The sequence below is a fragment of the Dryobates pubescens genome, chromosome 22, assembly GCF_014839835.1.
Source record: "Dryobates pubescens isolate bDryPub1 chromosome 22, bDryPub1.pri, whole genome shotgun sequence".
NCBI classification, from domain to species: domain Eukaryota; kingdom Metazoa; phylum Chordata; class Aves; order Piciformes; family Picidae; genus Dryobates; species Dryobates pubescens.
The window spans coordinates 3,965,230-3,990,771 of record NC_071633.1 but is presented as its reverse complement, the minus strand read 5'-3'; the positions used below and the strand labels follow the sequence as shown (position 1 = coordinate 3,990,771).

Sequence of the window (25,542 nt, the reverse complement as noted above, 5' to 3'; positions counted from 1 at the left end):
GTGCTTATACATCCCATAAAACAAGACTTGGAAGTGCAGGTGGTGATGGATTAGAATAGATTTTTCAGCACTCCTCCACTCCTAGCATCAGTGTGAAATTGTTCCTAGGCTCTTACACCTGTAAGTCCATCTGGGGACCTCAGAAAGGCTGCCTCTCACTTTGGAAAGTGAGGTGACATCCCCATCCCATTTCCTCTAGGCTGGGATGAAGGTTTGGCTCACTGAGTCTTCACAACTTTCCCAGTGTTTCATGCATCTGTAGCTAAGATATTGGTTCCCCTTGAGAACAAAACTGTTCATCAACACAGAGCAAAGAAGGCATGAAGGGTAGCAAGGGTGAGAAACCGTGGGAAGGATCAGCAGCAGGGTGGGGGCTGAGAGCGTTGGGTTCACATCTGTTAGGAGGAGATGGATGTGTGCATTTTTTGAGTTAGACCAAGGAGCTGAATGCTGCAAGATGGGGAAAGGGAATGGGTTTGAAAACAAGCACTGAAGCTTATGAAAGGGTTATGTATTGAAGGGATGCTAGGGAAATATCTTCGTGGGGAAGGCACTGGCTCGTGGCACCTGCCTGCTGCACTGTCACGGCTGAAGAGCAGCAAAGAAGTCACAGCTGTAATGCATTTTGAATACAGCAGGCACTGAAAGGAAGAAAGGGGGCTGGAGACAGACACCAAAAAAGGAGGGTGAGTAGGTGGCTTGTATCAGCCCCCACTGTCCTCTGTATTTCATCTGCTCTTCTCAGAAAGTCTGGCTGACATTGACCGGAGGTGACACAAGTTTGAGACACAAAGTGGGAGTGCAGCACCGAGGTAAGAGAGGAAAGCGAAAACGAGGTGATTCACTCCAGGCACCAGAAGTGACACCAGGAAAGGATGCACCTTGCAAAGACCCTGACCTCACAAAAACTTTGCCCTGACCTTGCAAAGACCCTCAGAGTCCTCCCCAGGAAAATGACAGGAGGTGGTGAACATGCAGCTTCAGGGCAAGCCTGGAGGCTTCAGACACTGACTAGAGCCTGCTGGCTTGTAACATTTTAAGACAGGGCCTGGTCCTCTTTCCATTGAAGCAAATAGCAACATTCCCATTGACTTAATGGAAGCTAACCCTGAGGCACTTCCTTCTCCTGTGAAACCCTCTCTCACTTCTATGTATTTTTAATACACTAATCCTTCTGGTGCTGAACACGGAGCTGCACAAAACAAATCTGCCATCCGTGGGATTAGCCTCTGCCTCTCCTTTCTGTATAGCCTGAGAAATTTTGTGTTTCTGCATTTTTAGCTTAGGCTTGGGGAGAAAGTGAATGGGGAAAAAATAGGTCTCCACTGGAGACAAAGACAGCCTTAGTCAACCTGACTTCCCATACTCCTTCCCCGGTTGCTTTCACATCCTTTCTGTCTATGGCCTGCCTCTGCTGCTGAGTTCTTCTTCCTTTGCCCATTCTTTTCTCTTTACCCTTTGTCTTTTCCACCCCCAGCTTGCTCTGTATTTTGATAGTAGCTGTGGCTTTGCTGAATCATGCAACAAAAATCCAACTCCCTTCACAAAAACCAGTGAAACACTCTTGATGGGTGATAATCCACTCCCTTTCAAACCCATTTTGATACACTGACAGTCTCCTAGCCCTCTTTTCTTCTTAAGACCAGGCAATTTTAGCTCTTTTGCTTGGTTTCTGTTGGCAGAGTCCCTTCTGCCTTCAAAACCAGGAGACTTAATGCACAGAACCCACTCCAGAAGCAACCCACTCCAGGAGTGCACACAGTGAAAGGGAAAGCAGAAAGATCAAAGTGGCCAATTCCTCTTTATTTAGCTGTAATTTCATGTAGGGGCTTTCCTGCAGCCTGAAGAGCTCCTAGCTTAGGTATTGCACTTATACAAATGAGAGGTACCTCCATGAGCTCACCAGCTACTGAAGGCTACAGATAGAGTTTATTGCTCCTTGCTGGAGGCCATCATAGAGAACTTCCTCCTAGTCTGTGAACCCATCCTAGAAGTGAAACTGCAGAAATCCCAAGACAGGTACTTGTCTAACAAGACAGGAAGTCAGGAAAGCTCTCCAGAGACATGGATGTGGTTTTCATTGGGTTCATAAAAAGACACAACCAACTGACCAGAACAGGTTTTCCCATTTCTTGTTTTCCCCAGTTAGTTACCTGATGGGGCAGTTTGGATTTTGTTTCAGACTAGGAGTAGAAGATAGAGAGTCCACAGAACAACTCCAGTTTCCTAGGAGGACACCTGAAGTGCAGATGGGGCTGGTAAAGTAACTACCAAAGCTAACCACAGAGCTTATTTTCCAGAGCCCTTAGGCTCTGCCAGTGAGAACAGCAACAGAAAGCAGCCCAGCTGTGGCAGGGGGGTGGGACTCGATGATCTCCAGAGGTCCCTTCTGACCCCTAACATCCTGTGAGCCTGTGAAAGCAGTGCTTGCAGAAACAGGCTGCTGGGAGGAACTGTTCAGATACCCCACACTGTTAGCACAGGTGTCCATCCTACCAGCAGAAGGTGGAAACTTTCAGTGGCTACACACTTGGGCAGAGGTGACCAACCAAGCTGACATTTAAATGCTCTACAACCCATCTGTGTTCTTACTGCCCTACACCAGCCCATCTCCTCTACAGGAGGGTGGCCCAATGTCTGTGACAAGCCAGATGCATCCAGCTGCTCATCTGCCTCTGTCTTTTCTCTCCCTCTCTCAAACACACCCAGAGAAGATCCTGAGATCCAGGTCAACCTCTCCTGTCACAGGTGATGTAACTGAGACAGGTAGCTCTTGGGTAATGAGCTAGAGAATGGTGAGGACAGGCAGCAAAGACCCAACGAGATGAGGCACATTGCCTTGCTGCTACCTTCTGCAGATCTGAGGCACAAGTCACTAATCAAAACCCAAATGTGCCCCCGAGTGATGAACAGCTATGGCCAGACCAGCAGCACCACCTAACCCTCAGGAAAGGAGACAGGCTGCCGTGGAGCAGGGATTCATACATCCCTTTGGACAGCTGGTGGCACTGGAAGAGCAGGCAAGGAGAGTGGGGGGATGAAGAGGTGCCAGATTCTGTTGTGGAATCATGCTGTTCTGGGAAAGGACTCAGCCCAAGAATTCTTTGTATCTGCCTGTCCTTTTGCAAAGCTCTGCCTGCACAAGTGTGTGCTGAGAGGGGAAGCTGACGACCTACACTCGGAAAGCCGCAGCAGATGATCACAGTGCTGCTTCCCATCCTCTTATGAGGCTTCAGCTGCTGCCTTCCAATTTTTTTGTCTATAAAAATGTCAGGAATGTGTTGGCACTCAGTAATATGATTTTGTTCTTTCCTGACAGATGGATGTTCAAGTATAATCTTACGGGTTTTAAGTTCTCTGACCTGTTCCTAAAGAGAGAGGCACCCTGTGCATGCTGGTGAAATGTTGCCTCTTCATTTCCTCCCAGTCAGTCCCTTCAAATTACAATTTCATTTCCAGGGGAGGCCATCTCACATTCACCTTAGTACAAATATTCACATGGAGCGTCCTGAAGCACTGCCTGCCATAAATAAAGCACTGTGACCTTAACTGAGGGAGATCTGTTGTCTGTATTAGGTATCATGACAGAGACAGAGCAAAAGATCTTGCATTGGACAGTGAAAATCTACCCATAGCTGTCAAGACAGGGCTGCAGCACCTCTGCTATGAGGATAGGCTGAGGGAGCTGGGGTTATTGCTCCTGGAGAGAAGACTCCAGGGGACCTTAGAGCTGCCTTCCAATACCTGATGGCATCCTACAGGAAGGCTGCAGAGGGATTTTTCATATGGGTGTCTAGAGACAGGACAAGAGGGAATGGTTTGAAGCTGAGGGAGAGTAGGGCTAGAGTGGATCTTAGACAGAAGTTCTTCAGTATGAGAGGGGTGGGACTCTGGAATAGGTTGCCCAGGGAGATTGTTTCTTCCCTGGGGTGTTCTAGGCCAGGCTGGATTAGACCTTGAGCAGCTGAGTCTAGTTAAGAGGTGTCCCTGCCCATGGCAGGGAGGTTGGAGTAGATGATCTCTAAGGTCCCTTCCAGCCTGAGCCATTCTGTGATTCTATGACAGGACCTGATGTGTACCAAATAGTTTGGCACATCTGGATCCACCTTTAGTGCCAAGCTGCCATTTTTGTTGCTGCCTTCTATGGTGCAAAAGACATCAGTCATGAGTTGGAAAAGAAATGTCTCCCCAACACAACATGAGAAGGAAGAGCTGTGACTACAGCATGGGGAGAGTCAGCCACCCATTGGGATGACAGAGGAGAGCTGGCCAAGGGTAACTGGGAAACCTGGCTGGAACTCTTTGGAAAATCTGGCTTATAAGTCATGATCCACCCCTTATGAATGCATATGTGATCCTTCAGGGGGGTCATCTTCCTTTGGTCTCTCATTTGGGTCACAATTGAGGCAGAAGAATCAGCCATGCAGCCAGCACGAAAGCAAAGCCATCTTGCTTTGACTCCCTCTCAGTAGAACAACGGGGAGAGGAGACTTGCAGCTGGGAGGGCAGTGCACATTTTTTTCCCTAGGTTTCAGCCTCAGTGTTTCTGTCACCAGTTATGACTTGATAAATGCAAATCACCAACCTCCTCTTTCCTCAAACAGCTACTTCATGAGAAGCAGGATCACTCTGATGAATGCCAGTATGGATCAGGATCACATCCCAGAGCACCACGTCCAGATAGCTGCTGCTACCAACAGCCTGGAAATTAGCCCTCACAAAGCCACATGCTGCAATGGCAACCCAAATGGGATGTAACCAGTTTTAAACTGCAAAATGCCTCCTAATTTCTCAGGTAGCTTGGGATGGTACTGACATGGCCTTATGCCTAGATGAATCAAACTGTGACTGCAAGGAGCTAGGAAGAGAAGCCTTTACTGCAGTAAAGTTGCATTGAGGATGATTGGCCACCGGGGACAAGGTCAGATGGCTCTGAATAGGAAGCTCTGTCAAGTCCTGAACACTGGAAGCAAGAGATTTGACTGAGATACATTGGAAAAGATATGAAAGGCAAATGGATTTGCTGTGCTTCTGCTTTGATCAGATCACTTTGTTGACAGCCACTGGTACACACAAGGATGTGTAAAGCTTTTTGTCTAAGTGTCCAGAGAAGGGCCACAAGGATAAGCAGAGGGCTGGAGCCACCTTTCCTATGAAGACAGGCTGAGAGAGTTGGAGTTGTCCAGCTTGGAGGCTGCAAGGAGACCTAACTATGGCCTTCCAGTATCTAAAGGGGCCTACAAGAATGCTGGGGAGGCACTTTTTAGGCTGTGGGGTAGTGATAGGACTAGAGGTAATGGATCCAAGCTAGAGAAGGGGAGATTTAGATTAGATGTTAGAAAGAAATTATTCCCCATGAGGGTGGTGAGACACTGGCACAGGTTGCCCAGGGAGGTGGTGGAAGCCTCATCCCTGGAGGTTTTTAATGCCAGGCTGAATGTGGCTGTGAGCAACCTGCTGTAGTGTGAGGAGTCCCTGCCCATGGCAGAGGATTTGGAACTGGATGATCCTTGGGGTCCCTTCCAACCCTGACAATTCCATGATTCTGTGATTCTGTGTCAGTGGTGCTAGGAATGAAAGTTTCACACTGTAAGTGGCAACACAGGACACTGATGAACAAACACAAAGGTCTTCTGGCCAGCCTGTTGTCACAGGCTTATGGTCTAAGACTCTGCAGGAGCCTTTGCTTGCGCAGTGCCTAACACACTATAGTTACACGTACTAACCTCTTCCTCCTCTCATCATCACCTAGAACCACTAAGTGCCACTGAGATGGAATGTCATGAGGGATGGAAAACAAGCAAAGATTGTCTCACTTGGAAAGAAAACTCATCCCTAGACAGCTACAGCATGGAGACTGGGCAGTTTCCAGGCTCCCTTGGTGTCTCTTGAAAGTAAAGTCGAGAGCAAGGCAGGCTTTGCAGAGCTCCTCAGTGAAACATACTTATTGAGGACTCTGAAACACTGGGGATGGCAGGGGAAAGGAGCTATCAAAGGCTTCACTACCAGCCAACCACCCAAAGAAGCTCTCCTACCAGCATTTAGAGGACTTAAAGCCACTGAGGTTTGTAAAGGCCAACTCTTTCCTGAACAAGGAGCACTGAAATGTCACCGTGGGTTTCTCTGTGGTGTGTACCTCAGACCTAACATACCCCATCTACAATGGCACTTGTTTTCCAAGCCTCAGCTTTGGGCTTGAAGCTGGAGGGTCTTCCACTTTGTGTATTACCTTGATTTTTCTTTTTAATAATGCAAAGGCCCTGCAGAACTTATGAGAAGCTCACTGCCAATTGTACAACCTGCTCCTTGGTGAGAGAGGCATAAATACCAGGGTAGATGGTAATAAACAGTCCTCTCCATCCTGCCTCAAAAGAAAAAGAGAATCCATCTTCTTCTTTTACAGCTGTGTTGATTTTACAAGGCTTAACAGCAGCACATAAAGTGGTGGAGCTTATTTGTCACTAAACTGCTTTGGCTCTGAACACACACGGGGAACAGACCAGCTAAGCCAGGAGGTATCGCTCCCACAGGCGCTTTGCAGGGCACAGCTGCATTAGCAATGTGAAAGGTTTAGCTTCTACAAGGTAAACCTAATCTTCTGAACAGATAGGAAAGGCTTCATGGGAACCAGTTGAGTCTTTCTGACTAAAAGAAGACTAAGAAATGCCCATTCCACCGCTGCAGAGGGTGGAAATGCAAAAGAGAAAGCTCCGCCCCACAACGTGCATTCCAACTCTATGATGAGCCAAATTCTTTCCTTCTGTTGTGCAACATGAAGGGCTGGTAGCAGCTCTCTGGTGCTCAGAGGCAGGGCTGATCCAGCAGCTGCTACATCATGTGGATATTGGCAGCTCCTACAGCACACCTCTGCTGGTCAGCGTTCACCTGGTGCTCAAAGCCAACAGCTATGCACAACCACTTCTCAGACAGATCATAGAATCAATAAGGTTGGAAAAGACCTCAAAGATCACCAAGTCCAACCTGTCACCCAACACCTCATGACTAACTAAACCATGGCACCAAGTGCCATGTCCCATCCCTTTTTGAACACCTCCAGGGATGGTGACTCCACCACCTCCCTGGGCAGCACATTCCATCTCTGAGGTCTTTTCCAGCCTGGTTAATTCTGTGTTCTGTGTCTGGAACCAGAGGCCTCAGAAGCAATAGGAAGACACCACTACATTCAGAAACATCTTGAAGGACTAAATATATTTACCCTTGCTGTTAATGACAACATCCAATGGTTTACAGTGGGTGAAAAGATATCCCTCATTCCCACCAGAGCTTTGACACATCTGTGCCAGGCACAAAGCATCTGATGAGCTCTTCCTACTCCAGAGTTACCTCTTTTGCAAGCATGACTCCCTGTGCTCACTCTTAGAGTAGAGAGCAACAATGAGGTAAAAAAATCCCCACATAGCAGAGTTTTTCTCTGGGTATTAGGGAAAATGTCTTTGCTGCAAGAGTGGTCAGGGATTGGAACAGGCTGCCCAGGGAGGGGGTGGAGTCCCCATCCCTGGAGGTGTTCAAGAAGCCTGTGGCCATGGCACCTGGGGACATGGTTTAATGGCCATGGTGGTGTTAGGCTGATGGTTGGACTTGATGATTTTAGAGGGCTTTTCCAACCCAAACAATGCTATGATTCTTACTCTGTTTGTTGTTACTAGATGAACAGTGTGTTAGCTTCACAGGGGGTTCCCTGTCCTCAAAGCCATAGAGGACAGTTTGCCAATAAGAGGCTACATGCTGGCATCATTCCCTGTCTCAGGCATGGCTGAGCTCTCCTGCCCATGAAATAGCTCTTCACTCCCCCAGGAGAGTGGAATTCAGCCTGGTGCAGTCATCACTGCTGATTCTGTGAGCACAGCAGCTCCATTAACCCCCTATAACCCATCCCTTCTCTCCCCTGGAGACATATTTGTATTCTGTCTGTGCTGTAGCTGCCCAAAAGCAGTCTCCCTGCTGGCTTTCACCTTGTCCTCTTTGTCCCCTGTTGGACTGATGCTGACAGGGGCAGCTGGGGGGTCTGCCTGAACTGGGAGTGAGTGGTGATGTTCCCTAGAGAGCCCAGAGTACTGGCTGGTTATCTGCACAGCTCAGGTCACTTGTGAGCAATCAGGAGAATCAGCATTGCCATACTTTCTTATCATGTGAATGCCAGATCTGAGGAAGAAGGAAAAGACTGAGGGAGAAGAGAGATTTGCTATCCGATGCCTTCAAGAAGGAGCTGGGGATTTGCCTACAACTTCAATCAGCCTTCATGAGGAGATCAGAAATGGTATGACCCAGACAACTCAGGTAGGAATTCCAAAAAGCTCCTTACAGAGCAAAGGAAGAAATGCCATGAGAGCCAAAACTCTGCCCTCTGTCACACATGCATTACCCTGATACTGTCTCCACTGTGACAACTTCCCTTTGTTGTTCCAGACTCCAGACCAACTCCAGAACAATCTTCCTTTACAAAGAGAAGAGGCAGGAGTGGCAGGTCCAGCTGGAGAGCTCAGTGATTGCTTACTCAACAGCTCAGAGAGATCTCTGAATTCAGCCTAGACACCAGAATGGAGATGTAAAGAGAACAGAGTTCTCCTGCATAGTCTTTCTGTTTAAAAGCTGTGTAGCTGTGGTGCTGAGGGACATGGTTTAGTGGTGGCCTGGCAGTGCTGGGTTAGGGACTGGATTTGATGATCTCAACACAAGAAGGACATGGACCTGATGGAGCTGGTCCAGAGGAGGGCCACAGAAATGACCACCTGTCTCCTATGAAGACAGGTGGAGAGAGTTGGGGTTGTTCAGCCTGGAGAAAAGAAGGCTCCAGGGAAGTCTTAGAGCAGCCTCCCAGTACTGAAGGAGGCTACAAGAAAGCTGGGGAGGGACTTTTTACAAGGGCTGATAGACATAGCATAAGGGGCAATGGCTTTAAACTAGAGAAGGGCAGATTCAGGTTGGGCATTAGGAAGAAGTTCTTTACTGTGAGTGTGATGGAACACTGGAACAGGCTGCCCAGGGACATGGTGGAGGTCCCACCCCTGAACACATTCAAGGTCAGACTCGATGGAGCTCTGAGCAATCTGCTGTAGCTGCAGATGCTGCTGCTCACTGCAGGCAGGTTGGACTGGATGACCTTTAGAGGTCCCTTCCAACCCAATGCATTCCATGATTTTTCAAGGTCTTTTCCAACCTAAACAATTCTATGATTCTGAGACATAAGTAATAAGACAAAACATTCTGAATCTTCAGTAGGGTCACTACTCCTCCAGCTGGAGACACAACACCCTTCCCCAAGACTGGGCTGGAACTGGGATCGTTTAACACTAGCCAAGTGCCTGACAGACAACAGGAGGTGTGCCTTATGCAAGACTCCAAAGAGCCTTACCCCAAGGATATCTGGGGAAGAAGGGGGTGGATGCAAAGTGGGATTCAATAACATAGCAATCCTGTCTCAATAAACAGCAGGAACCCAAGGGAGCCAGCAGCTAGTAGGGCAGCATTCACTGCAGAAAAGGGACTGAAGAATCATGAGTCAAAGGCAGCAAGTAAACAAAAGAGGGGAAAAAACAAAACAGGGAAGAAAAAAGAAAACCACTGGCCTGGGTCACAGTGAGGGGGAAGGGGAATCTCAAGTGCAACACCACACACTTGTGCTATGAAGGGGAAAGCCGTGGTGGAGCCTGTGCATCCGTGCATGGATGGGGAGGAACAGAGTTAGGGGAAGGTGCTTGTGCCCACCGGGTCGGTGAAAGACATTCTGGGCTGTTAGGGGGTGGGGAGACTTGAGAAGAGCGTGGGGGGAGCAGGGGGAGGGGAAGAGGTGGGAGGGACAGGCCGGCGCATTGTTATGTTGCTCAGCAGGGGCTGGGGAAGGAGAAAAGGCAGAAGGGAAGGAGGTTCTTACCACATTTGGAAAGTCTGCCAGTCATCAACTCCATACAGTTAGTGGTGTCTGGATCATAGAACGGAAAGAGGAGGGAGGGAGAAACATAAAAAAAAGGTTTCCATACCTCTGTGCATAAAGTAGTAACTTAGCACATTATTACCTGAAGCAGGAAACATAAACACATCTTGGTCTTCACACAACCCAGGCCAGATTCTGCCACCCACTGTCCGCCAGTGCAAACCCAGCCCTGTGACTGGGAGCGGACAGGGCTTCAGCCCCGCTGCTCCGCTCACCTCTTCATCATAGCTACAGGCAAATACCTGGGACCTGGGAAGCATTCTGCCACCACATCAGCAAACTAAAAGCCTTGTTTCACCTGGCCAGCTTTGCAAGTTAGCCTGCAACAGCCAAGAACTGCCTGGCCAGCTGATCTGTGATCCCCAAAACCTGGAGAGAGGAAGGAAGCACAGCACTGGCTATGGGACATGGAAGAAGATGGCTTCTTACACAGCTCAAAACCATCTTTGAGACCCCAAAGGGCAATGTCCAAGCTCTCTACGTAACTCTGCCTCTCTCATTCACATATAGGCTCTTACTCCTCTTGCTCTCAAAGACAATAGAATTACTTCTGCAAAGGGTGGCAGAATCTGGCCCTGAGGCATGTCCACTTTATATATAGCTCCCACGGCCACAGCCTCTGAGTGCTTCTTCCTTAGATGTGATAAGGAGAAGGAGCTCTGTGCATCAGCTTTAAAGCAGAAAGGACCAGCCCAGCTGGACACTTCCACGTGGAACCTGCTGCTGCTAGCCAAGATTCCATTGCATTTGGGACCTCAATCATCCTGTTCAGGAGCACTGGGCAATGTGGAGCACTCGCTGCTGAGCAAGTGGCTAACAGTTAAAGCACTCAGTTCAGTCTCACATCTCCTCTTGGCCTCTCAGTGAACACTTGAGCATTCAAGATATGGCTTCTTGGGCATATGCTGAAAAACCCTGACTGCTGGGAAGTTCTAACTCCTCCCTGACTGCTGGAAAATCTGCAGGAGAGAGGGAAGAGTGATTTTTGCATTCCTCCCCTTAAATACTGAGAAAAGTCCTTCCAGAAAAGCGGGGAGGGATGCTGGAGATGCTTGGGAAAGCTGGCCCCATGCCAGAAGAGCATGGATATGTATTTTTCTCTGATGCAGCCAGGCCTGTGGTGTGTAGATCATCTGGGAAAGCATGGAGTAGAGAGGGCAGGGTCTTGGCCCAGTAACGCTGGCTAAAGCACCTAGGCAGCAGTTCTGTGCTCTCCATCCCCATGGTTAGAGGCAGGCTCAGTGGGAGATGATACCCATGGAAGATCTCTCAGAAAGGGCCAAGACCAAGAGAAAGGGGGAAAAGGAAGGAGGTGAAGGAGAAGAGAGGATTGAAGAGCAGGAATCAGAGGGGGCAGAAAGGGCAGGAGTTTGCCTGCTTTGGAATTTCTTTGGCTAGTCAGAGTGAAGGCAGATTAAGCTCCCCAAACACATTTGCCCCTGAAGATGCCTAGCAGGTTTAAGAAGTGCCTACAGCTGCTGACTGAGCTAACAACCAGAAAGTCACAGTCATGAGCTTGTATAATGGTTTTTTCTTTAGTAACTTGGAGAAGTTTGTTGTCTCCTGCCTTTTAAGTGGCTCCTGTCCAGCCTGCTGAGTCAGCTACTCCTTGGTGTAACACAGTGTAATCCAGCCCTGCAGTGGTAGAGCTCAGAGCTCACACATCAGCAGAAGTAGGGCTTTGGAAAAAAAACCCACAGGAGAGCAAGGAAACTCTCCAACATGACCTCCAACCCCTGGAATTCTCCTCTCAGGTGTATCCAAACTGGCCAGACAGTGACTAGCAGTGTGGAAACAAAAGGGGAGGATTTGGATATAGGGTCAGAGGAGGTAAATGCTGTGGCTGCTTTACTAAGACTCTCCTAAGATGTTGACAAATTACATATGATCATGTTTCCTGAAGGTCATGCCTCAGAATACTCTCTTCCTCCTGAGTCTCCTGCAGTCAGTATAACTCTTTTCAGGGTTCCATTTAAAACTAATGGTGTACCAGGGCTGAACATATTCATTGTGTGAGGAGAGGCTGAGGGAGCTGGGGTTGTTTAGCCTGGAGAAGAGGAGGCTCAGAGGAGACCTTCTTGCTCTCTACAACTCCCTGAAGGGAGGTTGTAGCCAGGTGGGGGTTGGTCTCTTCTCCCAGGCAACCAGCACCAGAACAAGAGGACACAGTCTCAAGCTGTGCCAGGCTGGATGTTAGGAAGTTCTTCCCAGCAAGAGAGGTTGGTCATTGGAATGTGCTGCTCAGGGAGGTGGTGGAGTCACCATCACTGGAGGTGTTTAAGAGGGGACTGGATGAGGCACTTGGTGCCATGGTTTAGTTGATGGTGTTGGATGGTAGGTTGGCCTTGATGATCTGGAAGGTCTTTTCCAACCTGGTTAATTCTATTCTATTCATTACAGTGCTACAGAATGCAAACTGGACAGATCTACCACATGAAAACCAGCTTGCAGCACAGGCTTTGTGACAGCAGAACATCTGCAACCCATTTTTGTCTGTGAGAAACTACACTTGGCAGGTTCTAGAGCTGCTTTTGATGGATAGGAAAAGCCACAAACCCTTTCTTGCATCGAAGACTGTGGGAAAACATCAAAGCAAGACTAATAAACCCAATTTGTCTCTCTTACAACACTTGTGCACAGCTATCATTTGCATTCTCTCTATTGCCAAGGCCAGTCCCAGGAACTGCACAGGGATTATTTTGAGTGCCTTTCCAAGATACAATCAAGTTGTTTTCCCCCCATTCCTAAGGCACTGCAAACATGAGCACACCAGAACCCAGTAGCTCACACTGCATTGCCTGAAAGACTCCCAGAGTGAATAAGCCTTCAGCTTCTCTGTTAGAATAATTACTTTAATGCTTCTTCCATTTCTATCCTATTTTAACATCTGCTTTAGGAAATACTCTCTGGGAGAATATATTTCATCATTTTAAAGTAGATTTTTCCTTCTGATTAGAAAGCCTCAGACTCTTGGCAGTCAGCCTCTGCTCCTGGGTAATACTCCATCACCCAGGGACTGGGGGATCCAGGTGACTAAAGCCAGGGTCTGGAGGCCTTCAGCTGTCTGAGATGGGTCAGGTAACAGCATTTGTAATGTGTGCTGGTTAATTTTCTAATTAAACTACAGTGTCAGTGTCAGATCCCAACCCTTCTGATGACAAGGCAAGTTCTTGTTTCACACAGAGTGCTGGCAGTCACTCACACGTTGGATTTCAGCAAGACTCTTTCATATATGACACCAAGTTCAGTTCATTAACAGATGTCAAAGGCTTTGGTTGAAACCAGACCTTCCTTTGAAAGGCCAAACAAGCTCTGAATCCATTAAAAACCTCCTGGTGTTCTGCTGCAGTTTCTTTCCTGATTTCCCTTTTTCTTTAGCTGCTGTGTTTCTGCCCCACATACATTGCACAAGCAGGCTGCCTGCTTTGTGATGCTTCTGATCCCTCTGAGACTGAAACTTATCCCAGCCCAGGAAATCTCACCCAAAGAGCTGCTCCTCTGAGATCTCCAAATTCAGGGCTAGGTCCCAGACAGCACTGAGCACCTCCTGCCAGATGCTCACAGTCCCCAGTAAACACTCCCATGAAGGGAGATGGTGCCGAGGGGGGCAGCAGCTCCTCTGGTCCACGGCAGTGATCATTGAGATGGGAATTCCCCGGGGCTTGGGTGCTTATTTGAAATTCATTGTCCTTCTAGCAAAACCCAGGAGAGCCTGGACTATTCCCACCCCCCCCCCCCCCCCCCCCCCCCCCCGGCTTGATTTTAGGACTACTCAGTTAATTTTAATGAAGGCTGCTCAGTAAGAATACTAAAGCTGTTTAGCAAAAAAACCAGTACTCTGCCCATCCAGCCAGGCATTACACAACAGCTTCTACAGATGATGGCAAGGTGAAGTGATTGTCCCAGGCACTATGAGAGCAGGAAGACATCAAGAGTGCAAGAAACAAGACAAACCTGGCACCAGGATGAGCCCTGCAAAAAGCTGACTTGCAGTCCAATTCCAAACTGGCATTTGCCCAGCCCTGGTTTGGGTCTGCAGCCAGAGGTTTACCTTGCAAGGCACTTCACTTGCTCCCTTTTCTTGTCTTGATGATAAAACCCTTCTTCATGCATTTGGAAACTCCAAGTTCCTCACTAATGTATTTATTTTCTCTCTTTTTGGTAGCAAATTAACCAACCTACAGCTCCTGTGAGCCTTAGAGATGAACACCCAGAACTCACAGATCTATACTCTGGCAAAGCTTTTGGAGTAACAAGAAAATGTTTGGCTTTTGGAGGTGCAGGCCAGAGTGACAAAGAGAGTTTGGGTGTGTATAGAGAAGGTTCCCAGCCCCAGCAAGAACTTGCACTGCTCTGTTCTGAAGCTGGGTGGTTTGGTCTATGTTACTGAAAGGCATTTCCAGCAGTAACACTCTGGAACTTTGAGATGCCAGGGGTTAAAATCTGAATGTGAAGCTATTAATTAAAATCAAGAAAGAGAAAACCTCTTACAGAGAAGACACAAAGGTTATGTCAGTGCTGCTGATTGCCATGCACCAGGGAAAATGGGAAAAATTAAGAATATTCAGCACCCCACACTTAAAGCCAAAGCCCAAAGAGGCAAGGAAATATTAGGGAAATAAAAACTGATACCCTGTGAATGATCACAGATGGCTTTTGCATGTCCCTATTCACCAGCTGTTTCTATGCCTCCTTTGTGCAGAGGCACTGGAGGAAAACAGATTATGATTTAATGGAAGGAGTATTGGGCTGAAACAAAGGCACAAAGCTGAGCTATCGTCCTCTATGGAGAGAGATTCTTTTATCCCACCAAAAGGCAGTCCTGCCCAGGGACTACCTAAGCAGAGATTCTCAATGTAAGGCTCCTGGACAGACCCAAACATGGATGAGAGTCCAGGCCAGCTGCTCTCACAGACAGCAATACTCACTCTTGATCCAAAAGGGACTGTCCCTTGCTGCTTTATGGGTTTTGTGATACCAGTAATAAGAACACATGGACAGCTACCCTGTTTCAGATCAGAGCTCAAAGCCATCCAGAGCTCTGTCTCCAGCAGCAGCCACACAAAGTGTAACAGCAGCCCAAGTGTACAGAACACATCCTCCTAAAACTACCTCACTCCCTCACCACTCCCAGGTCAGACCTTTCCTGACCTTGCTGTGGTTCCTCTTTAGCAATCCTTGTGAAGATGTCTCTTCCAGGGAGTTGCCCTGCCTCCCTGTGAGTAACAAGCACTCAGGGGAAGATGATCACCTGCAAGTTCCTCACATTTGGAACCTGCTTCAGTGAGGAGTTCCCCAGGTCTCACATCATGTGAAGATATGCCTTCATTGCTACATGGCTTCCACTATTTTCATGTGATGGCCTCTAGTTCTTTCTTTGGGAAGAACAAATCATCAGTCAATCCCTATCCATGCCAGCCATGGGTCTGTAGACCTACTGTTGTCTCAGCAGTTACACCACAGAGGATCTAATGCCCTAAGGTTGTGTAAGGTTGATCTGTTGCACTGAATTTGGCCAGCTAGAGAGTGGAGTTTAGCAATATGCCATTAGCTTTTGGGGATAGATTGCCTTTATTTACACAATCATTCAGCTAAGGGAGGGAAGCTGTTCTCTGCTCCAGAAGAAACAAGGAAGCAAAAATGGAAGTGAATAAAGAGACATCCAGGGAGGAAGGAGATTGTGAGACAGAAACACATCTGCCTAAGTCAGGTGGATATGGGGCTCACATACACACACACACACAGATGCATGGGCAACACAACATCTACAAACACTGGAGTGAGCTGGAGGAAATGAGAAAGAGGAAAGTTCTGAAACCCAGGCAGGCCAGCTCAGCAGGCTGGCATGCTGCAAAAGGATCAAAGAGGGGCAGGAGAGAGAGTGGCTCCCAGTGTCCTGTGCTACTGGGCCTTGCTGGTCTGCTTTACACTGCGCTTGCTGGACTCCTGGTGCAGCCCTCCCTTTCCATCCACCTTTCACAGATGGTTTTCACCATCCCATCTGCTAATGACATTTGGGAGAAGCAATCCCAGAGAGGATGTGTGTGTGTGTGCACAGGGAGCCAGGGAAAGCTCCAGTGCTGGGCCAGTATTGCTGGTCAGAGGCAGCAGCATCCCCAGAGAGCCCCAGGGAGCTGTGAGCTCGTTGTTCTGCTGCAGCAGTGGCCTGCCTACACAGTACCCTCTAACCATCACTCTGAATGGGAGTCCAGCCACCACAATTCCTGTGAGGTGTTCAGGGCTGGGAATGTGGGAGAAGAGGAGAAACTGAGAAGACTTTGCCTTGTTTCTAGTGAGAAATTCTGAGTGGTTCCATGGCAATTCCTAGGCAGCTCTTGCACACACCTTCCCAACCACAGCCACTCAGCTAAGCAAGCTGCTGAATGTCAGCTCCTGCTGTCCCCTTATCCCTTACTCTCTCCCTGGCTGGGGATGGGAACCACAGGACCTCCCTGCTTTGTGGCACAGACTTGTCTGTTTTGGGAATAACCATTTTCCCCCCTTTTCCTTTTCTCCTTGTACCCTGCTTCAACCCATACTCTCCATGTTGAATTACTTCTGTCTTTGTGAAGAGACTTGGCTGTTCCTGCTCAGGTGAGGTGATGTGATCCAGGACAGTTTGGCATCCTGTCCCTCTTGAGTTGTCTTGCCTGGACAACTCCCTAGCTGAGGGAAAGCTCCTTTTAAAGTTCTAAGAGACCATTTATTTTGGTTTTCCTCCATGAGGAGTTATCAGTTCCACCCTGGCTGGGTTTTCCCTGCTAGAGCAACACGCTCTCTCGTGGCTTTAGGCAGCAGGAAGAGATTCTCTGCCTGTAATATGATTTCTCCACTTCATAAGCAGAGCAACACTGAGTTAACATTTCTCCCAGCACACTTTGCCCTAAACATCTCTCTGAGCCTCAGGTGAGTGGTTTTTACTCCTGTTGTAACAGGACTTCCTTAGGGAGGTAGCCTGCTTCACATGCAAGCTTGCAACAGGGTCCAAGTGCTTCCAGAGAGCCTCAGCAGCTAGCACATGCTAGGGTGCAGAAGTTAAGAGAGAACACTGTGCTATCTACTTTTCTCACAGGTTTTTCCTCACCAGAAACCTAGGGCACACTTCTTTCCCTACAGAACAAGGAATGCTTCACAGAGGAGGGGTGCTATGAACTAGACTCCAAGGATGCCTTTCCAGCTAATTCCCCTCACCCCTACATGGCCCCTGCATTTCCCAAGAGGAAGGGCTGGCAGAAATCTCTGGATGCTTCCCCGAGTTGGATTTGATTTCTGATGTCCAGACAGCAAAAACCTGACCCAGCCATAGTTCTAGTGTCCTGACCTTTCCTGTCTCCTACTGGGCTAACCCATTTGCTTGGCACCCTCACAATCCAACAGGCAGAAGGTCAGGCAGTGCTGGAGGGCAAAAGCGAAGTGGAAAACAGTATTTCCTGAACTGAGCATACTTCTCACTCTTCTAGATGGAGCTGTTTTACCTCCAGCTGCTAAAGGCACACTGTCCGACCAGAGGGAAGTAACCCATGTGTGCAATGAGCCCAGGACACCTGGGATGTAGCTGCAGGATACAATGCCAGCTTCATTCCCCTACTTTTGTCTTGGCTTGTTAGCACAAAGGCCAAGCACAGAATTTGGCTCTTACCTATAATATTTGGTTACTACCTTTTCAGCATTATACAATGGGAAAATTCTTCCCACTTCTCCTGCCTCTTGCTCTTGTCCCTGCAGACTCTGCTCTCTGCCTTGCTCATGTTTCTTCCTGTACCTGTACATTCTTTCCACTTCTCCCCATCTTTCCTTCCTTGAAGCACTCCAAATAGTTAAGCTGAAGTTCCCAGCATCCACATTCTTCTTTGTTCTGTCCTTTTAAAGGACAGGGGAGTTACCACTGATATTTTGTGTGTGTGTGTGTGACCACTAGTGCTCAGGGTGAACATCTGCTACCACCATTAGTGCTCAGGGTGAACATTTTCTACCACCACTAGTGTTCAGAGTGAACATCTCCTGTGCAATGGTGGGATGAGGCTAGCTGCTGCCTTATCCATTCAAGCTGCCTGCAGGTTCAGCTGGATGCCATTGCACAGGGTCACACATGGAAGGCTTGCTTTACCACCATGAGGAACTCTTACTTTAAAGACAGACAAAACACAGCTTCTGCAAAACCTTAGTGTACAACTTGGGCTAGCACAGTGTTGGGCCAAGAATTTGATCATGCTATTGGAAACTATTAGCCATCTCCTGACCATCTGGAAATGCTGCTTAATGTTACTGGCTAAGTTTAAAAGTAGCTCTCAACTTTGTTCTGAGCCCCTCTGAAGCCAGAGTTTTCTGGAGCATGCCTGAAGGGGTTGAAAATTCAGTGTCTTCTAGAGCATGTCCCTGTTGTGGGAGATTTTGGAGCTGAGAAAATCTGGAAGATCTGCTGATGATGTAGCTTTTGATGGAGAAGTGGGCAAATGGCTCTTTGGGCGGGAGCAGGGCAGAAGCAGTTCAGGTGGGGAATGCGCTGGGAGCACTGGAGTGGGAATGAGAGAGGGAGGAGCAGGGTGGGTGCAGGGAGTTACTGCTCTGTCTGAATGGAGTTTGTTCCTCGCTGTCATCAGAGGGATGGCCTCCCTCAGCCTCCTGTTACTGAGAGGCACTTCACCTGCCTGTCCCTGCTGCAGCAAGGTGCTGGACAGTAGAAACTACTCACCTGATAACTGCTGCACTGAAGGCTGGTCGTGTGTGCTTAACAACTGTGCCTGAATGGTTTCTACTACCCTCTTAAAACGACGGCTTGGACCTGTGAGGAGAGAAGAGGCACAGACGGCTGTGAGAGCAGCAGGAGGAAGATCCTCATACCACCCAGGCTGGAGGGGAAGGATCACAAGCACCTTCCCTTCAGTCTTGACCCCAAGAGTGTACTGACTGGACTTCACAGAATCCCAGCATGGTGGGGGTTGGAAGGGACCTCTGGAGATCACCCAGTCCAGCTCCCCTGCTAAAGCAGGGCACCCACAGCAGCTTGCCCAGGATCACAATGGCCAGGAGGGTTTGGAAGCTCTCCAGAGAAGGAGACTCTGCAACCTCTCTGGGCAGCCAGCTCCAGCACCCTCACAGAATAGTTTTTCTTCCTGTTCAGGTGGAACCTCCTGGGTTCCAGTTTGTGCCCGTTGCCTTTGTCCTAACAGGAAGAAGGATGGCTTCTGGGCTTCTTTGGTAAAGACACAGAAAGAGAGTTTGGGGTTAACCTCTGTGGCCACCCAGATGGAAAGGGTGACCTGCATGTTCCTGTCTGAAGGAAGAAACCAGTGGCCTCACAGTGCCCACCTGAGACAGCAAGACTTTGGGGTGAAACACAGTGACAGCACAGGGGGATACTTCACATCTGATGCACGGAGCCACCACTTCAGCACTAGTCACAGTGGTGGCCACTTCACCTCTTTGCAAACCTCCTTCCCTCCCAGCATTTCCATTACAGCATTTTTGTCCCTCCTTGCCCCTGTCTGAATTTTCCCCTGAGGTCAAGAGCTGTCTTTGTAGGCCTCTGTACCAGCAAGGGCAAAGCCAGCTTGCACCTGTTTCACAGCATTGCCATGGTTACCTGATAAGAGTGTGAAAGTGACAGAATAGATCCCGTTCTCCTTCTGTGCCTCTCCCCCTTCTGTGTAGGTTATGTCCACCTGGAACTTGACTGGCTTCTGGAAGACAGCAGGGCCTCCTGTGGACTTGTACTCTGCACGGAAACTTGTCTGTGAGATGACGCTGTGACTGAGGCTTGGGATCTGAAACAGGGTGGTAAAAGGAGAGAGTAGAACCAGAGCACAGAGGGAACAAAGCTGCAAACCTCCATTTGGAACAGGACACATTTCCAGAGTAGAATCATAGAAGCAATAAGGTTGGAAAAGACCTCAGAGATCATCAAGTCCAATCTATTACCTAATACCCAACACCTCAGGACAATCAGATCATGACTGCAAGTGCCACATCCAATCCCTTTTTTGAACACCTCCAGGGATGGTGACTGCACCACCTCCCTGGGCAGCACATTCCAGTGGCCAATTCCTCTCTCTGGGAAGAGCTTTCTCCTCACCTCCAGCCTAAACCTCCCCTGGCACAGCTTGAGACTGTGTCCTCTTGTTCTGGTGCTGGTTGCCTGGGAGAAGAGTCCAATCCCCACATGGCTACAACCTCCCTTCAGGTGGTTGTGGACAGCAAGAAGGTCTCCCCTGAGCCTCCTCTTCTCCAGGCTAAGCAATCCCAGCTCCCTCAGCCTCTCCTCACAGGGCTGTGCTCAAGGCCTCTCCCCAGCCTCACTGCCCTTCTCTGGACACCTTCCAGCATATCAACATCTTTCCTAAAGTGAGGGGCCCAGAACTGGGCACAAGACTCAAGGTGTGACCTAACCAGTGCTGAGTATAGGGCAGAATGACCTCCCTGCTCCTGCTGGCCACACTGTTCCTGATACAGGCCAGGATGCCCTTGGCCTTCTTGGCCACCTGGGCACACTGCAGGCTCGTGTTCAGCCTAAGTCTCAACCAGTTCCAATATTACACCACTTTCATTGTAAAAGAATTCCTCCTGATGCCCAGCCTAAAACTCCCCTGCTCCAGTTTCAAACAATTGTTCCTCAACCCTATACAGTGAGAACAAGGCAGGGAGGGGTGGAAATGACAACCCCCTCTGCTTTCCTAGCTTGTAAATAAATCACACCTGCAACAACTGAAGCTTGGCTCTCCAGAGGGAATTACTCTTCTTTCTGTCACACAGCATTGAAGAGAAAACTCTAAGTAACCAGTGCAGATGTGAGCCAGGATTTCTGTCTGGCTCAGTTGGAGGGGAGCACAGCCAGCAGAAGGAGACCCCAACTGATGCCCAGACGGTGGCTGTTAAGGTTAATTTGACAAAGCAGCAAATCACTGCCTCGACGCCGCACCAGCAGCCTGCTCCAGCTGCAGCCACACTCCAAGCACTGGCAACCTGCACACCCTGCCAAGAAGGCTGAGATCATTCCTCACCTTAGAGACAATTATCTGCAGACAGAAATCCAACAGGCCATGTGAATTCAGCCCATGGAGGACGGGTGTGAAGGAGCAGAGGTACTCTGCCCAGTGGCACACGGCACAAGAAGTCCTGGAGCTGATCAGTGAGCAATGAGCCACATGAATTCAACCCACAGAGGATGGGTGTGAAGGAGCAGAGACATTCTGCCCACTAGCACATGGCACAAGAAGTCACAGAATCACAGAATCAACCAGGTCAGAAAAGACCTCAGAGATCAAGCCCAACCTATTACCTAATACCTAACATCTGCTGCCAAGTAAACCATGGCTCCAAGTGCCACATCCAATCCCTTTTTGAACACCTCCAGGGATGGTAACTCCACCACCTCCCTGGGCAGCACATTCCAATGGCCAATTCCTCTTTCTGGGAAGAACTTTCTCCTCATCTCCAGCCTAAACCTCCCCTGGCGCAGCTTGAGACTGCATCCTCTTGTTCTGGTGCTGGGTGCCTGGGAGAAGAGACCAACCTGCACCTGGCTACAACCTCCCTTCAGGTGGTTGTAGACAGCAACAACATCTCCCCTGAGCCTTCTCTTCTCCATGCTAAACATCTCCAGCTCCCTCAGCCTCTCCTTATAGGGCTTGAGTTCAGCAGTGAGCAATGGGCCACATGAATTCAATCCACAGGGGATGGGTGTGAAGGAGCAGAGACTCTGCCCAGTGGCACATGGCACAAGAAGTCCTGGAGCTGAGCAGTGAGCAATGCCTCCAAGAGGCAGCTGGGGTGACTTACCGAGAGGAAAGCATGGACGATATCAGCCTTAATGGAGCTTAGTGGTTTGTCCTTGATGACCACAAAAATCTGTTCTTCTTTCTCCAAGTTGATGAAGTTACCAAACCAGGATTTTTTGGCAAGCCTGAAGGGTTGAAAAGAAAGAGATGGTTTAGAGTACTGAGCACTCTTTCTTACGTGCCTCAGCTAGAAAAAAATACTTAAAACACCTAAGGAAGTTTTGGTAACTCTCCAGATGTGGTATCAATACCAACAGTGAGTGGCAAACTGGGGGAGAGGACATCAGAACAACATTTCACTTAGTGACAACTGTTAAAATCACAGACCACACCGTGCTAGCCTGGCAACACATCTCACCAATCATGGATAGGATAGGATAGGATAGGATAGGATAGGATAGGATAGGATAGACCAGACCAGGTTGGAAAAGACCTTTGAGATCATTGAGTCCAACCTACCGCCCAACACCAGCTAATCAACTAAACCATGGCACCAAGCATCCCATCCAGTCTCTGCCTAAACACCTCCAGTGATGGTGACTCCACCACCTCCCTGGGCAGCACATTCCCATGGCCAATCTCTCTTTTTGGGAACAATTTCTTCCTAACATCCAGCCTAAACCTCCCCTGGCACAGCTTGAGACTGCATCCTCTTGTTCTGGTGCTGGTTGCCTGGGAGAAGAGACCAACCCCCACCTGGATACAACCTCCCTTCAGGTAGTTGTAGAGAGCAAGAAGGTCTGCCCTGAGCCTCCTCTTCTCCAGGCTAAGCAACCCCAGCTAATGAGGAATGAATTTTCACTACTAAGAGAGGAGATACCAACACCACACTGCCAGCAGTCCAGCTTCACAGTTCCTTTCATCATGACATGAAGTTGCTCTGTTTTTCTCATACTGATCTGATCAGCAAATGTTTGATCTTGTTTACCTTTTCACCATCTCAATGCACTTCTGACATCCCTTTCAAACAGGCTAAAGTTAAAAGGCAGGGCTATGAGTATTACCGGGGGACACTACCCAGAATGTGAAAGCAGCATCTCTGATGGGTGCTTTTGAGGGGAGAGATGTTGGCAGCCATGAGATACAGCCAAGGAATTGCTACACCAAACCTAAACCCAGGGAAAATCCCACTAAACCCAGACATATCCTAGCAGCAAAATGTCAGAAGTCCAAAGACCTGCACCAAGGGACTGTGGGGTTTATGCCAACAGGGCAAGTCCTGTTTGTGGTATGGCAGGCAATAGGATCTGACTTGTTTTGGCAGACATTCACCACTCAGGAAGACATCTCCAGACAAGGAAAGCCGTCTGTCAAAAGGATTACCACACAGCAGCTTCCCATCAAAGCAATGAACAGCTGGAGAGAGATATTAGTAGATTCACTTTCTGCAGCAAAGACTCAGACAGAATGGGGAAGGGCAGAGAGGAGCCAGCTAGGAAACTAATTTGAAGTCTAGACCTTCAGGATAAAGAACAAAGCTTAATTTCAGCAGCAGCCCTTTCCAGAGTGCTCCATGAATCACACCACTGCCATCCCACTGCCCATTCAATGCACTCAGGAGAAAGCCTACAACTGGATGACTGTCCTAAGGATCATAGAATCACAGAATTGTCAGGGTTGGAAGGGACCTCAAGGATCAGCCAGTTCCAACCCCCCTGCCATGGCCAGGGACACCTCACACTACAGCAGGTTGCTCACAGCCACATCCAGCCTGCCCTTAAAAACCTCCAGGGATGAGGCTTCCACCAACTCCCTGGGCAACCTGTGCCAGTGTCTCACCACCCTCATGGGGAAGAACTTCTTCCTAACATCCAATCTGAATCTACCCATTTCTAGTTTTGTTCCATCCCCCCCCAGTCCTATCAACTCCTGACACCCTAAAAAGTCCCTCCCCAGCTTTCTTGTAGCCCTCTTCAGATACTGGAAGGCCACAATGAGGTCTAGTAGCCTTCTCTTCTCCAGACTGAACAGCCCCAGCTCTCTCAGTCTGTCCTCACAGCAGAGCAGCTCCAGCCCTCTGTTCATCCTCGTGGCCCTTCTCTGCACACCTCCCAGCACCTCCAGGTCCTTCCTCTAACAGAGGCTCTAGAACTGGACACAGAGCTCCATGTGGGGTCTCAGCAGAATGGAGCAGAGAGGGAGAATCACCTCCCTCGAACTGCTGGCTATGCTTCTCTTGATGCAGCCCAGGATGTGATTGGCTTTCTGGGCTGCAAGTGCTCACTGCTGGCTCATGTTGAGCTTTTCTTATCCACCACCACCCCCAAGTCCTTTTCTTCAGGGCTCTTCTCAAGCCAGTCCCTGCTCAGCCTGTATTGGTGCCTGGGATTGCCCTGACCTAGCTGCAGGACCTTGCACTTGGTCTTGTTGAACCTCATGAGGTTGTCATGGGCCCAGCTCTCCAGCCTGTCAAGGTCCCTCTGGATGGCATCCCTTCCCTCCAGAATCTTTGGCTTCTACTTACTGCAGGCAACCAAAACTAAGAGTACCAAAACACTGCCTTGCAATTGGGCAAACCAGTGCTCCCCACCTCCATCGAAGTGAGCTGGGAAAGTGTCACTCCTTAGAATATTCCCAGGCAGCTGTAAGGAAGCCAGTGAGCCAGAGCTGAGCCCAGGGAGCAGTGAAGGGAAAGGGCCTCTCCTTTAAATGGGTCGTTAAGGAGCCGGGGTCAGAGTGTGAAAGGAAATTACATGCTAATTAGCTCATGTGTCTCAGGCACACCACAACTACTCCAGCAGCCCCTGGAGAGCTGGGGCAAGAGCTCCCTGCGTGCAAAGGCTCAGTGCTCATTAGTAAATTAGCACCTGGTTATCCATCTAAAGCTGTTGGTTGGCCAAGGCTGGCACCTTGGCTGGGTGGACTCCTGGGGCCCAGTGTATGCCATGCAGGGAAGCTGGGTCTGGAAAAAGCCCTTGTGTTGAACTGCAGGTCTGCTGTGTTAAAATATGGCTTTTCATGCTGCACTTTCATTAATTCCTGTGTTGGACCTTCACTTACAGATATCCACAGGCACAGGTTCAAAGGGCTCCAGAACGTCAGGAGGTTTTCTCCTGTTCAGCTTGGAAACTTAAGTCTGGAGTCTCCAGCTGGGCTCATCTCTCTGGCATGATTATCACCAGTAATAGCAGCTCAGGAAGGTTCACTGGTAGCCTGGGCTATGTTCCAGCCTGCAAGTCACTGGAATTCACTTCATGATTCTCCTGGTGTCACAGGAGATGGAACACATGCCAATGCCCCATGTCTGGAGTGATCAGAATCAAGACACACAGGCACTGCCTCTCACCCTCAAAATCAGGCAGAAGGAGCTGCACCTAGGGAGGAGCAGGTCCACTGAAGAAGAGAGTAAAATGACACAATACAAATTTCCCTTCTCTTAGAGGCTGTTTAGTGCTGCTGACCTGGGGTAAAAGGGGAATGGATCAATGATCCTGGGCACCCTGCATGAGGTTCTCTAGCATTGCACAAGATCACCCTGTGAGAAGCAAGAAAAAATGTACTTAAATGTAACAATCTTCTCTGGGGAGGGCAAACCTAAGGAGGAAGGAGACAGGAGATGTGCTGGGGAGGCTGGGCATGTAGATGATACTAGGGAATCTCATCAGGTGTCCAGTTGGTTGGAAAAGCAAATAGATTAGCATGAAAATGGAGACTGGAGCTTTCTTAGTGCCCACTGAATGCCTCACTGCTGTAATGTTCTGCCTTTTCCTACTTTGGGAGTGACTGCCTTCTGCAGAGCCACACTGTCTTCCCTATCCATCCCTGGGTGCATGGATCTGTAAGCTCCAGAAGCTTACCTGCTAGGCATAAATAACA

General features: G+C 49.0%; 1 protein-coding gene across 10 annotated transcripts in view; it reads right to left on the bottom strand.

The window, feature by feature from the left end:
• The window catches only part of BRSK2 (BR serine/threonine kinase 2), a 432,580-nt gene that overhangs the window by 4,997 nt on the left and 402,041 nt on the right, over window positions 1-25,542 (bottom strand). For 6 of the 10 annotated variants that reach the window (XM_054171633.1, XM_054171641.1, XM_054171635.1 and 3 more), the window contains 4 exons: window positions 21,728-21,851; window positions 19,536-19,716; window positions 18,645-18,734; window positions 9,893-9,940 (listed from right to left, as the gene is read on the bottom strand). In XM_054171633.1, the coding sequence (XP_054027608.1) occupies window positions 9,893-9,940; window positions 18,645-18,734; window positions 19,536-19,716; window positions 21,728-21,851 (443 nt within the window). The remainder of the gene's footprint in view (window positions 1-9,892; window positions 9,941-18,644; window positions 18,735-19,535; window positions 19,717-21,727; window positions 21,852-25,542) is intronic. The other 4 variants (XM_054171642.1, XM_054171636.1, XM_054171638.1 and 1 more) reach the window with 1 other exon arrangement.